The 12,739-nt window shown below is 44.9% G+C and overlaps 1 protein-coding gene across 4 annotated transcripts in view; it reads left to right on the plus strand.

Annotated features, from left to right (window-relative positions):
* The window catches only part of large2 (LARGE xylosyl- and glucuronyltransferase 2), a 121,605-nt gene extending 110,328 nt beyond the window's left edge, over nt 1-11,277 (plus strand). For all 4 annotated transcript variants that reach the window (XM_026145177.1, XM_026145339.1, XM_026145423.1 and 1 more), the window contains 9 exons: nt 796-900; nt 1,085-1,197; nt 1,609-1,734; nt 2,137-2,292; nt 5,088-5,251; nt 5,338-5,616; nt 6,357-6,503; nt 6,601-6,796; nt 10,336-11,277. In XM_026145177.1, the coding sequence (XP_026000962.1) occupies nt 796-900; nt 1,085-1,197; nt 1,609-1,734; nt 2,137-2,292; nt 5,088-5,251; nt 5,338-5,616; nt 6,357-6,503; nt 6,601-6,796; nt 10,336-10,533 (1,484 nt within the window). In that variant the 3' untranslated portion in view covers nt 10,534-11,277. The remainder of the gene's footprint in view (nt 1-795; nt 901-1,084; nt 1,198-1,608; nt 1,735-2,136; nt 2,293-5,087; nt 5,252-5,337; nt 5,617-6,356; nt 6,504-6,600; nt 6,797-10,335) is intronic.
* The last annotated feature ends 1,462 nt before the right edge of the window (nt 11,278-12,739 follow it).

The raw sequence follows: 12,739 nt of genomic DNA on the forward strand, positions 1-12,739 counted from the left end.
TGAGCAGGTTATCTGCTAATTGGAAGGTTGGTGTTCGATCCCCGTCTTAGCCCAAGTTGCTCTCTGATCTATCCATTGGAGTGTTAATGTGTCTGAATGTTTAGATTCACACAATCGCTTGATGATATTATGTACTCTAGACACAATTTTCCATCGAGGAACATTATTCTGAAATTGTTCCACAAAGAATTTGAAGACAGAGTTTTTACAGATTTGTGAACCTCTCTGCTTCTCTTTTTTATGCCATGTTAAAGACCTGTTGCCAATTAGCCTAATTAGTTACAAAATGTTCTTTTGTTGCCATCAATTTCAAAATGAGCTATTTTTTTTCATGAAATAATAAAATATCTCAATGTAAAGTTTTGTTTTCTGTGTGCTACTGTGAATAAATTGTGGGTTTATGAAAATTTCAAATCAATGCTGTTTTTATTTTTAGGACTGCTGTGTACCATCACACGTATCGAAAACCATCAATAAGTTACTGTTACTGAAAATCTCCTCAAGCAGACCACAGACATACGGATGTATCTGTGGGTTTTAGATTCATTAGCGGGCAGACGCTGCCAGCAGAGTGACTGCTGTTTAGTATGTGACGCCTCGATATCAGTTATCAAATAAGAAATTAGAATTTTTTTTAAACTAGCTGAATGAATGATGAAAGCAGTTGGTTACTGTGAACACTGACGCTCATTTAAGTTTATTATGTTTGTGAACTGTTGAGGGGAAAAACTTGTTGAAAAAGAAGAATGTTTCCTGAAATTTTTGCTCCTCAGCTGATGGTTGTTTCATTCACAGATAAGCAGGTGATTGGTCTGGTGGAGAATCAAAGTGACTGGTACTTGGGCAACTTATGGAAAAACCACAAACCGTGGCCTGCGCTGGGAAGAGGCTTCAACACAGGTAAACGGGTTTTTGATCGAATCTCTGAGGCTGGCAGGTTTGCTCCAAACAGCACAGAACCTGATGTCGTCTCATTCCTAACAGCACAAAGAACCTCAGTGTTTGAAGAGTGAACGTTTAGCCCAAAGTGAACGTTTTAAGTTAATGTCACATTGTTAGCCAGTGTCCTGCTTCGTGGTTTCAGGCGTCATTCTTCTGTACTTGGAGAGACTGCGGCGAATCGGTTGGGAGCAGATGTGGAGGCTGACGGCAGAGAGGGAACTTATGAGCATGCTCAGTACATCACTCGCTGATCAGGTTAGGGATACCTCCAAACAGGATTGTCAACTCATTACACACCGTCATCAGTCTGTGGCCTTCACTGTAACTGATTCTGGGTGAGGACTCCTTTGATTGTGACTCCGTCGCCTCGGCGCCCACGTATACAGCTCATCAGTGGCATCATCCTGGCACTGACGAGCTGTTGGTGTTTTACAGTCTTGTGTTTGTTGAGCTTTATTGAATTTTTTAAAGACTATTTTTTTGTTGTCTTGGAGAGCAGGGCTGCAGAATTAGACCCTGAGGCCACGATGAGTCATGCTTTCACAAATTTGATTCTGTTTACATCATCACAAACATCAGCAGCTCTGATCTATGCATGTCTACAAAGTAATCCTAGTGTTAAAAGGATCGAGGCTCTTGATAAAGCGGTGTGTTGTCTGTGTGCAGGACATATTCAACGCCTTCATAAAGCAGAACCCAGTCCTGGTGCACCAGCTTCCCTGCTTCTGGAACGTTCAGCTGTCTGATCACACGCGCTCCGAGCAGTGTTACACCGAGGTGTCTGACCTCAAGGTACGCCAGCTCGCACCATCAGGTTTGTCGTTTACTGCCACAGGCTGCCGTCAGGCTGAGTAGCAGAAACTTGCAATCGTGGCTCAAGAGTTGGGAGTTCGCCTTGTAATCGGAAGGTTGCCGGTTCGAGCCCTGGCTCAGACAGTCTTGGTCGTTGTGTCCTTGGGCAAGACACTTCACCCGTTGCCTACTGGTGGTGGTCAGAGGGTCCGGCGGCGCCAGTGTCCGGCAGCCTCGCCTCTGTCAGTGCGCCCCAGGGTGGCTGTGGCTGCAATGTAGCTGCCATCACCAGTGTGTGAATGGGTGGATGACTGGTTGTGTAAAGCGCTTACCCCAAAGCGCTTTAAGGACTAGAAAAGCGCTATACAAATACAGTCCATTTACCATTTGTTATGGTTTCAGGTGATCCACTGGAACTCTCCTAAGAAGCTCCGCGTCAAAAACAAACACGTGGAGTTCTTCAGGAACCTCTACCTGACCTTCTTGGAGTATGATGGAAATCTGCTGAGACGGGAACTGTTCGGCTGCCCGACGCAGGCCAGTCCAGAGAGCGTCAAGGTTGGCGCACACACACACACACACACACGGGCGATATTTGTGACAGTAGCAAACATCTGAGAGTAATCATTTAACATTGGGGGAAAATATTTCAAACATCACTCAGACTGTGTCAGGCAGGAAACAATAACATCCACCTGTTTTCTTATCTGCTCGTCCAGTTCAGGGCTGTGCCGAGCTGAGGTCAGCTGATCTGTCTCTACTTCACTTTGTGGCCTTTGCTGAGTAATATTGTACGGGGGCAGCGTCGTGGTTTCCACTGTTGCCTAAAGTATCTAGTAGTAGTAGTAGTGAAGTTTATTTGTTAAATATTTATGATGTTACCTGTCAGCTAAACACATGTGCATGTATCGTTTTCCAGTCGATTCCCATGAGATTAGTCTGCAGGACAAATCTTGTTTGCAATATGTTTTTATCTTTTGTTTTGTTTTTTTGATAAAGGAGGGTGTTTGGGGAAGAAAGAGAGAGCTAGGACAGACAGAGACGGAAAATATTTTTTGTGCCACTGGTTTATGTCCGACAATATTTTCACAGACCAGCCTTTAAGGTGTTGCGTATAAATACAACAAAATAAAACCAGTACCAAAAAAGAAGATTTATTCATAACACTCGGGAAAAGATCCAGGAAAACCGAGTTAACGATAAAAAACATTAAAAAAATAACGATAAAAACCCTGAAAACCATGAATTTCACACCCGAGCCTTAACACACACACCGAGCCGACAGGCTAGCAGATGACTCCTGCAAGACCAGAGGTGGAGGTTTGTGCATTTATATTAACAACGCTTGGTGCATGAGCTCCACCTAATCTCCAAAACCACAGACAGTGTCACCACCCAGAAACGGATCACCATGTACCCCAACCAGAAGCCTTGGATGAACCAGGATGTTCGTCTCCTCCTGAAGGCCCGCAACACCGCCTTTAGGTCAGGAGATGCACACGCCTGCAGTACAGCCAGGGCTAAGCTAAAGAAGGGCATCAAAAAAGCCAAACACCATTACAAAAAGAAGGTAGAAGAACACTTCTCCAACTCCAACCCCCGACGCATGTGGCAAGGACTCCAGACCATCACAGACTACAGGACCACCAAACCCTCCCCCGCATCCTCTGACGTCTCTTTCCTCAACGAGCTCAACAACCTTTATGCTCGTTTTGAGCGAGGGAATCCAACAACCACAACCAAAGCAGACATGACGCCAGACCACCAACCTCTGACTCTCTCCTCCACCGATGTAGGAGCGGTGCTGAACAGGATCAATGTCCACAAGGCTGCAGGTCCTGATGGCATCCCCGGGCGTGTTCTCAGAGCGTGTTCTGGGGAGCTTGCAGGAGTGCTCACAGACACATTCAACCTGTCTTTGGCCCACGCTGTGGTACCGGCCTGCTTCAAATCCACCTCCATCGTCCTGATGCCCAAAAACTCCAACCCATCTAGCCTCAATGACTACCGCCCAGTAGCACTCACCCCCATCATCACTAAGTGCTTAGAGCAGCTGGTCCTAGCACACTTCAAATCCTGTCTCCCCCCCACCCTGGACCCCCACCAATTCGCATACCGCCAGAAACAGGAGCACAGAGGATGCAGTCTCCATCGCACTGCACTCTGTCCGCTCACACCTGGACAACAACAACACCTACACCAGAATGCTGTTTATAGACTTCAGTTCAACATTCAATACAATCCACCCCTCACAACTCACAACTGACAGACCTGGGAATCAGTTCCCTCATGTGCAAATGGTTACTGGACTTCCTGACCAACCGCCCCCAACATGTCCGGCTGGATAACCGCTGCTCATCTACAATCACAATGAACACCGGTGTACCACAAGGCTGTGTGATGAGCCCTTTCCTCTACTCCCTCTTCACCCACGACTGCAGACCTGCCGGTGGTTCTAACACCATCATTAAGTTTGCAGATGACACCACGGTGACCTACAGGGAGGAGGTGGATCGTCTGGGTGAGTGGTGTGACACAAACAACCTGCTGCTTAACACTGAGAAGACCAAGGAGCTCATCGTGGACTACAGGAGGAATGCTGACCCACATCCGCCCACCTACATTAAGGGGACGGCTGTGGAGCGTGTGAGCAGCTTCAAGTTCCTGGGAGTTCACATCTCCGAGGATCTGATCTGGACGACCAACTGCTCCAAGCTGGTCAAGAACGCTCACCAGCGCCTCTTCTTCTTGAGGACTCTGAGGAAGAACCACCTGTCCTCAGACATCCTGGTGAACTTCTATCGCTGCACCATCGAGAGCATCCTGACCAACTGTATAACAGTCTGGTACGGGAACTGCTCTGCCTCGGACCCGAAGGCGTTGCAGAGGGGCGTGAAAACTGCCCAGCGCATCGCCGGAGCACCACTTCCTGCCATAAAGGACATCTACAGGAAGGAAGATATATCTATATCATGGCTAAAGCACTTCTGGATGGATGCAAACTGCATTTCGTTGCCCTGTACCTATGACATGTGCAATGACAATAAAGTGGAATTCTATTCTATTCTATTCTATTCTATTCTATTCTATTCTAATGACAGACGACTCACGGACCGGTACCGGCTGGTGGCTCGGGGGTTGGGGACCGTTGGGTTAGAAGATAAAGGAAATTGAAAATGACATTTAATTGTTGTAACTGTGGCCCTGCGACAGACTGGCGACCTGTCCAGGGTGTACCCTGCCTTTCGCCCCATGACAGCTGGGATAGGCTCCAGTGCCCCCCGCGACCCTGAAAAGGATAAGCGGAAGCGAATGGATGGATGGATGTTGTAACTGTGTGTACTTTTGCTCAGCTACAAAAGGCTCTGGAGGAGCTGGACGAGGACGATCAGTGTTACGACTTCCGTCGAGAGCGACTGACAGTGCACCGAGTTCACCTGTATTTCCTGCAGTATGACTACACGCCCACTGAGGACAACACTGACATCACTCTGGTGGCCCAGCTCTCCATGGACAGGTACTGAACCCGTGTACTGTAATCATCTCCTGGCTTGGATCTGTGTGCTTTAAAATGTGTGAAATGACCGTGTGTGCCTGCTACAGGCTGCAGATGCTGGAAGCCATCTGTAAGCACTGGGAAGGCCCCATCAGCCTAGCTCTCTACATGTCTGACGCTGAGGCTCAGCAGTTCCTGCGTTATGCCCAGGCCTCCGAGGTCCTCAAGAACCGCAAGAACGTGGGTTACCACATTGTCTACAAGGAGGGCCAGTTCTACCCGGTCAACCTGGTGAGGAACGTGGCCCTGAAGAATGCCAACACACCCTACGTGTTCCTGACTGACGTGGACTTCCTGCCAATGTACGGTCTCTATGATTACCTGAGGTAAGTCCAACTGTCCTGTTGTAAAAAAACCTTTTCATGGCTTGTTTTTTTTTTGTTTGTTTTTTTGAAGAGTGTTACATACAGATGTGGTGTTATAACTGTACTTCTGATACCCTTACCTTACCACTGACTAAAATAAAATAGAGTAATGAACTCTGATGCCTACACCTTGACTTTCCGCTGTGCTTAGAGGTTGTAATGCTGCGCTGTGACATCCGTTGGTTCTGCGCTGACTCATTTTCCTTATTGCTGCGAGTGGAAACGGTGTTTGCTCCTCAGTGAGGACGCTCTCCTGCTACACAAGATGAACTGAAAACAAGAGTAGACATATTTTAACACTCCTTAAAATTATTATTGGACAAAGAAGAGATGACGTTTCCCTCCTTTTCACCAGGATATTCCTGCCATGATTCGGTCTAGGATTTCTGTCTATTTGCCAATTCATTGCGAGTGTTTTTGACTCGATTATATCCGCCTAATAGGAGACGCACTGATCACAAAGTGCTGTGTAGTCTGAGCCCAGCATTAGAGGTGAGTCATGAGTCCTGCATAAAATCCTTTTGGAGTAGTTTTCCTAACCAAGAACCAAAAATCATTCATTATATATTATTCATGGCATTTCTGGAAGTTTTACTTACTTTGAACTTTCAGACTGCAATCCTGTTTTCGAGGGTTTAGTCATCCCTGTTGGTAGATACGTGCTGCTTTAGCAGCCTCTCACTTCCTGTTTGCTGCTGCAGAAAGTCTGTGGTGCAGATGGACATGGCTCACACAAAGAAGGCTCTGGTGGTTCCAGCTTTCGAGACCCTTCGTTACCGTCTGTCCTTCCCCAAATCCAAAGCCGAGCTGCTCTCCATGCTGGACATGGGGACTCTCTACACCTTCAGGTTTCTAATTACAAACCAAAATGAACTTTTCTGATCAGTCGATGATGATTGGAGGATTATTTAACTGGCAATGTCTCCTTCTTCCTGCCTGTCACAGGTATCATGTGTGGCCAAAGGGTCACGCACCTACCAACTATGCCAAATGGCGAACGGCCACCACGCCCTATAAGGTGGAGTGGGAGCCAGACTTTGAGCCGTACGTTGTGGTGAGAAGAGAATGTCCTGAGTACGACCAGCGCTTTGTGGGCTTTGGCTGGAACAAGGTGTCCCATATCATGGAGCTGGATGCACAGGTAAACGTGCTCATGTACACAATAATCTAGTCAAAGATGGCAGGGGAAGAACGACTGGGTGGGGTGGGGGGATAGTAATCAGTTATAAACTGATTTAAGTAAATCCTTTCGTGTTTCTCGCTGATCGCTTGTCAACTCAGATGTCCGTGAAGTTGTCCCGTCCTTAGCAGAAAAGTATAATGTTTCTATGCTTGACTTTCTCTTTCTCCAAACGTGGCACATCGAGTTGATGCTAAAGAGCTTGATTTTGGTTTCATATGACCACACAGCTCTCTCCCAAGCCTTTTCTGAATCATTTGGATTTTTAAAACTAAGTCACGTGCCTCCTTAAACAGGAGGACCTTGCAAGCGCTGCTAGATATCAGTCCAGTGTGGTGTTCTTGTTGTCTGTGGTCCAACATCTTTCTCATGATCATCTTCACCCCATGATGCAAGAGCTCATGTGGAGGTCCAGACATAGGGGAGAGTAATGGTCGTTTTATATTTCTTCCATTTCTGATTAATCGCCTTCTCATCAAGCTTCTTGCTGATGGTCTTTGGTCTGTGCCTCATATGCATAATGTATAATGTAATTAAATTTAATTGCAGTTGTAATCTGTGTGTCACATGAGCTCACAGTCAGTATGTGGGAGTCTGGCTGGGCTGTAGGATCTCAGATGCTTGTTTTACTCAGTGTCATATAAATTATTGTATGCCTTTAGTGTAATGTAATGATTGAGCAACTTCATAGCAACATTCATGTGCTTTTTTTAAAATAAGGCAACAGTCCTACTATATTACTTCAGCCAATACCTTTTGATTAGCCTTGTCTCATGCTTTCTTGCTTTGTGGTAGATCTTTGTTCTGTTTTCACGTAGATATTTGAATGCTAATCAATAAAAATCAAAATCAAATCAAATCAAAATCAAATTACAGAGAATACTCCAGTGATCCCCTATGAGCAGGATCCTTAGTGGGAAGGAGGAAGTCTCTTTTAATATGGCGTTATTTTTGTGCCACTATTCTGCACACGTAAAAAAAAATTGCAGGTGCAAGTGTTGCATTTTGAGGAGAAATTTATTTTGAGCGAAGAAAAGCTTAATTCGAGTGAACAAAATTCATTCCTGCGTGCAAAAACTGTATTTCAGTGTTTGCTATTATCCACACACACACACACACACACACACACACACACACACACACACACAATAGCAGCCCCTCTCGCTCAGTTTTTGCATTTGCGCTCACTCGCAATGTGTTGCTCGTGCTCTCAACATTTCAGCCCGTGCGCATTCAACTCTTTCTCTACACCGTTATATTTGTGCCACAAAACCAGCCAATCACAGACTTGGATGCAAAAATATCTGATTGGTTGTTCTGGTCTCCAATCAGCTCAAAATGGCGAAATGCAATATCCCAGAATGCATTTCGTCCCAAACTCAAACGAGGTAGTGGCGGAGGAACACAGAGTGGCGGAGTTTGAAATATTACTCTTTCTGGGTCACAAAATAAACTTTTAAGATATTTTCATGCGAGAATGGTGCTGTGTAAACTTCAAATCTCTGCTCGATTCATCAAGACATCACATATATGCATAAGTGCTCTAACGTTTTTGGAGACGCCTGTTAACCACCAGCTGACCGGGTGGGAACTCGGGTTAAACATGATGTATGAAGCTGAACTGACAAAAATTCGGCCGACTACACCACCATAAATCATAAAGCCTTTGAACTAAAACGAACGATGTTGTGACAGTGATGTACACATGTATGATTTGTATCAGCTTCATGTTTCCAAACCGATATCATGGTCAGCAGCTTTTACAGCTGTGGCTCCAGCAAACATCAGCTGATACTAGAAAGTAATATTAAATAAATTCTAACAACAGCTGATCAAGCTTGAACGTGCTGTTGTTTAGAGCGACATCCGCTGGTTCCCTGTTTCTGGCGCGAAGTGGGTGATAAGCAAACAAGAGAGACGATCAGCTGATCATTGATCAGTTTCATGATTGAAATAGCAACAGAAGAGGGAGGGGGGAGAATGAGAGAAGAAGAGGCAGCTGCGCAGCGTAACGCCAGAATAACTCCAGCTTTGGTGTTTTTTTCATTCTCGCTGAAGTCCGGGACGAATCGCGTTCCTTTTCCCCTCAATACGGATGTATTGTAATTGGTCCAGCCCAGAGTTGATCATGACCAATTGGCTAATCCACCACCTTTCATTGTTTATACTGTTACAAAAACAAACAAACAAACATAAAAATGAAAAATCATCATCGGCCAACCAGGCATATGTCCGGTATGCCCAGTGGCCAGTCCAGCTATGCGATCAGCTGGTGGGTAACAGGCATCTCCGAAAACGTTAGAGCACTTATGGAAATGTGTGATGTCTTGATGAATCGAGCAGATATTTGAAGTTTACACAGCACCATTCTCGCATGAAAATATCTTAAAGTTTATTTTGTGACCCAGAAAGAGTAATATTTCAAACTCCGCCACTCTGTGTTCCTCCGCCACTGCCTCGTTTGAGTTTGGGACGAAATGCATTCTGGGATATTGCATTTCGCCATTTCGAGCTGATTGGAAACCAGAACAGCCAATCAAATTTTTTTGCATCCAAGTCTGTGATTGGCTGGTTTGTGGCACAAATATAACGGTGTACAGAAAGAGCTGAGCGCGCACGGGCAGAAATGTTGAGAGCGCGAGCAACACATTGGGAGTGAGCGCAAATGCAAAACTGAGCGAGAGGGGCTGCTATTGTGTGTGTGTGTGTGTGTGTGTGTGTGTGTGTGTGTGTGTGTGTGTGTGTGTGTGTGTGTGTGTGTGTGCACGCAGCAATGAATTTTGTTCACTCAAATTTATCTTTTCTTCGCTCAAAATAAATTTCTCCTCAAAATGCAACACTTGCACCTGCAATTTTTTTTTACGTGCGCTCAGAATAGTGGCACAAAAATAACGCCGTATTTTAACAGGAAAAAGACTTCCAGCAGAACCAAAACCATGCTCCTCGTGGGAGATAACGTACAGTTTATGCATCCCAGAAGCTGGGAAATGACTGTGTTCCAGCAGCCATCTAACCATGATGCAGTATGGAGCCTAAATCTAAAATGAAGCATTGTCCACATCCATTCACCATATTGTGGAGCAATGTGTGTTTGAGATTTAATATGAATTTCTGTGTAATGGGAAAGATTTGCAATTTTTTACCAATGGATCACAGTTAATTGCCATATTGTCACAAAGAGATTGCATGTAATTGCCAGCCTGTCCCCATTAAATTTCAAGCTGATAACAGATGAACTCCAGGTTATTGCCATTTTATCACCTTCCTGTTGCAGACCTGGGCAACCAAAGATTGCAAGTTCAGTGTACACACTCACGATAATTTTGGTCATCATTTTTGGCTTTTCCCCCGCGTGACTGTAGCATAAAATTTATATTCTTAAAGGGAGTATTTAACCCGTCCCATCGTGTTTTGATAAACTTACCCAAACTGTGAGTGGAGGCTGAAAGCCATTTGAAAATGCATTTGTTCTCCATTTATCATCTCTTTCTTCTTTTCAGGAGTATGACTTGATGGTCCTGCCGAATGCTTTCATGATCCACATGCCCCACGCTCCCAGCTTCGACATCTCTAAATTTCGCTCCAGCTCCAGCTACCGCAACTGTCTGAACACCCTGAAGGATGAGTTCCACCAGGATCTGTCCAGGAAGTATGGCTCTGCAGCTCTCAAGTACCTCACTGCCCAGAGAAACATCTAGAAAGTAGACTTGTTAAGAGCAGCTCTGTCAGCCCTGCGAGCTCCGACGTGTACTGACGCTGGAGGGGCTTGGAGTGTATCGAGTGTGGATATAAGCTTTACAGCCCTTTTGAGCATCCCCGGGCTCCTGTGCATTAATTCTCCAGTCGACTGCAACTCGGAGTGACTGAGGACCGGACGCAGAGACGAAAACCAAAACAGGACAGCACAGCTGCGGATTTGTAACGCGGGACTCTGACACGGCCGAAGGGGACAATAGATGAGAGTGGAAACTGATGGGACTAGCTTTAAGGCGAGGAAACAACAACCATATTCTTACAATTTGTTCTGACAATCAGGGCTTTTTTCAAGCAGACACACAGTGAACCAGTCGATCTCCACGGATATTTGGATATTTGGCACCTGGGGGAAAAACTTCCGACATTAGGAATCATATTTGGGAGGCACGTCGAACTGGAGAAAGATTTAAGCCTTATCACTTTCCTGATATTTACTAAGATATTTAATATTTTCTTTTCTTTTTTTTTCTTCAGTGCAAATCTGAACCAATGATAGTGAGCATTTGCATTTACAATGTTTTGATTATGGCTTTACACAAGAATCAGTTTTTTTTCTTTCTATATTTTCTGACCTCTTATAAAGAAATCCATAGTGTCCTGGTCAAACGATTTAAGTTTCTTCTGTGGGCTTCAGGGATGTGCTGTGTGTGTGTGTGTGTGTGTGTGTGTGTGTGTGTGTGTGTGTGTGTGTGTGTGTGTGTGTGTGTGTGTGTGTGAGACAGAGAGAGAGAGACAGAACAAGCGATCCAGCTGCATCACTGGGCACGTCTTCAACACGCTTACAGCTCGTCTTCAGTGTCACGCTTGCTTCTGTCTTGCATGTAAAGAGTTGCACAACACGTTCTTTTCATGTTGGAAAAATCTACATTTTTCTCCCATGATTCCTCCCTTGGAAACAGAAAATTATTGATGAGATGTGTCATTACCAATTGGGACCAACTCACATGACCAACACCGACACATAATTGTCAGTGATGAGATGAAGCTATTGGCTTTGAAATAGGAGCACGGTGACGGGCAGGAGCTTATTTTTTTGTGCCATTACATTTATAATGTGTCTGAATCACTGGATTGTACGTGCCATCTACTGTACTGTTTTACCCACTGTGCTGCTGTTTTTGTAAAGTCCAGCTGAAATGTTTCTGCAGCCAAAGTTCAGTTTTTTGTTATTCCAACTTTACCTGCAGACTAGAATCTGAAGGATTTCTGCAGTTTGTTGTCAGATTATTTTGATGCAGATCGAGTCTTCTAATCAGGAGGTGACGTTGAATTATAACAGGAAAAAGAAGCTTCTGTGTCCTCTTCTCTTTGCCAAATTGAATATTTTTCCAAGCTAATTTTACATGAGATTTGAAGCTATTTAAAATGAAACAGCTGACCGGCTAACTCAGAACACAGGATGTGCTTGAATTTTTACTGACAGAGAAAAGAAAAGAGTAAAAAAGTAGTGTAGTGTTCCCAACTTTGTGTCATAGCCTGTTACATGATATCAGCGACGGGCTCGGTCACTCAGACCCGTCAATAAACCTGGAAACCTCACAGGAATAACGTTGGTGAGGGGTGGTGCAGTTGGAGAACTACATCCTGCACTGACAACCTTGTGATTGCTTTAGTTAATGCGGTCCCCCGTAGTTTTTTTTTGTTGTTGTTGTGAAATGCCAAGTTGCAAACGCTCCCTAACTAACCACTGAGTGATAGTAAAACTATCAGGAGTGCGACACAAACCCGAGAAACTTCAAAGTAAAAGTTGTATTTTTTCAATGAAATGCACAACTTGTACTCTGACACCTGACGTTCTCTGTTTCAGGTCAACCAGAAACCTGATAGTTTCACGATTAGTTAGTGAGTGTTTGCAGACTAGTCTTCCATATGAACTACAGGTGACCATGGCAATCTTCTAGCAACCAAAGAAATGACAGGGTAGTTTTCAGTGCAGCACTCTTTGTGATTAACGTCACTGAGGGACAGCAGTCACCCACCACCAAGCATTCTCCAACCAGTTATTCCTCCTTACCCGACGAGCCTGCAGGCCTGTGAGACTGGAGACGAATTAATGATGTAGTGAAATCGGAGCATGAGGTCACTGGATATCAAGCGCAATTACAGTAAACTTCCTGTCCAGCAATATTTGGTGTTACATTTGTTTGT

Source organism: Astatotilapia calliptera, chromosome 1, assembly GCF_900246225.1.
Source record: "Astatotilapia calliptera chromosome 1, fAstCal1.2, whole genome shotgun sequence".
In the NCBI taxonomy this organism is placed as follows: Eukaryota; Metazoa; Chordata; class Actinopteri; order Cichliformes; family Cichlidae; genus Astatotilapia; species Astatotilapia calliptera.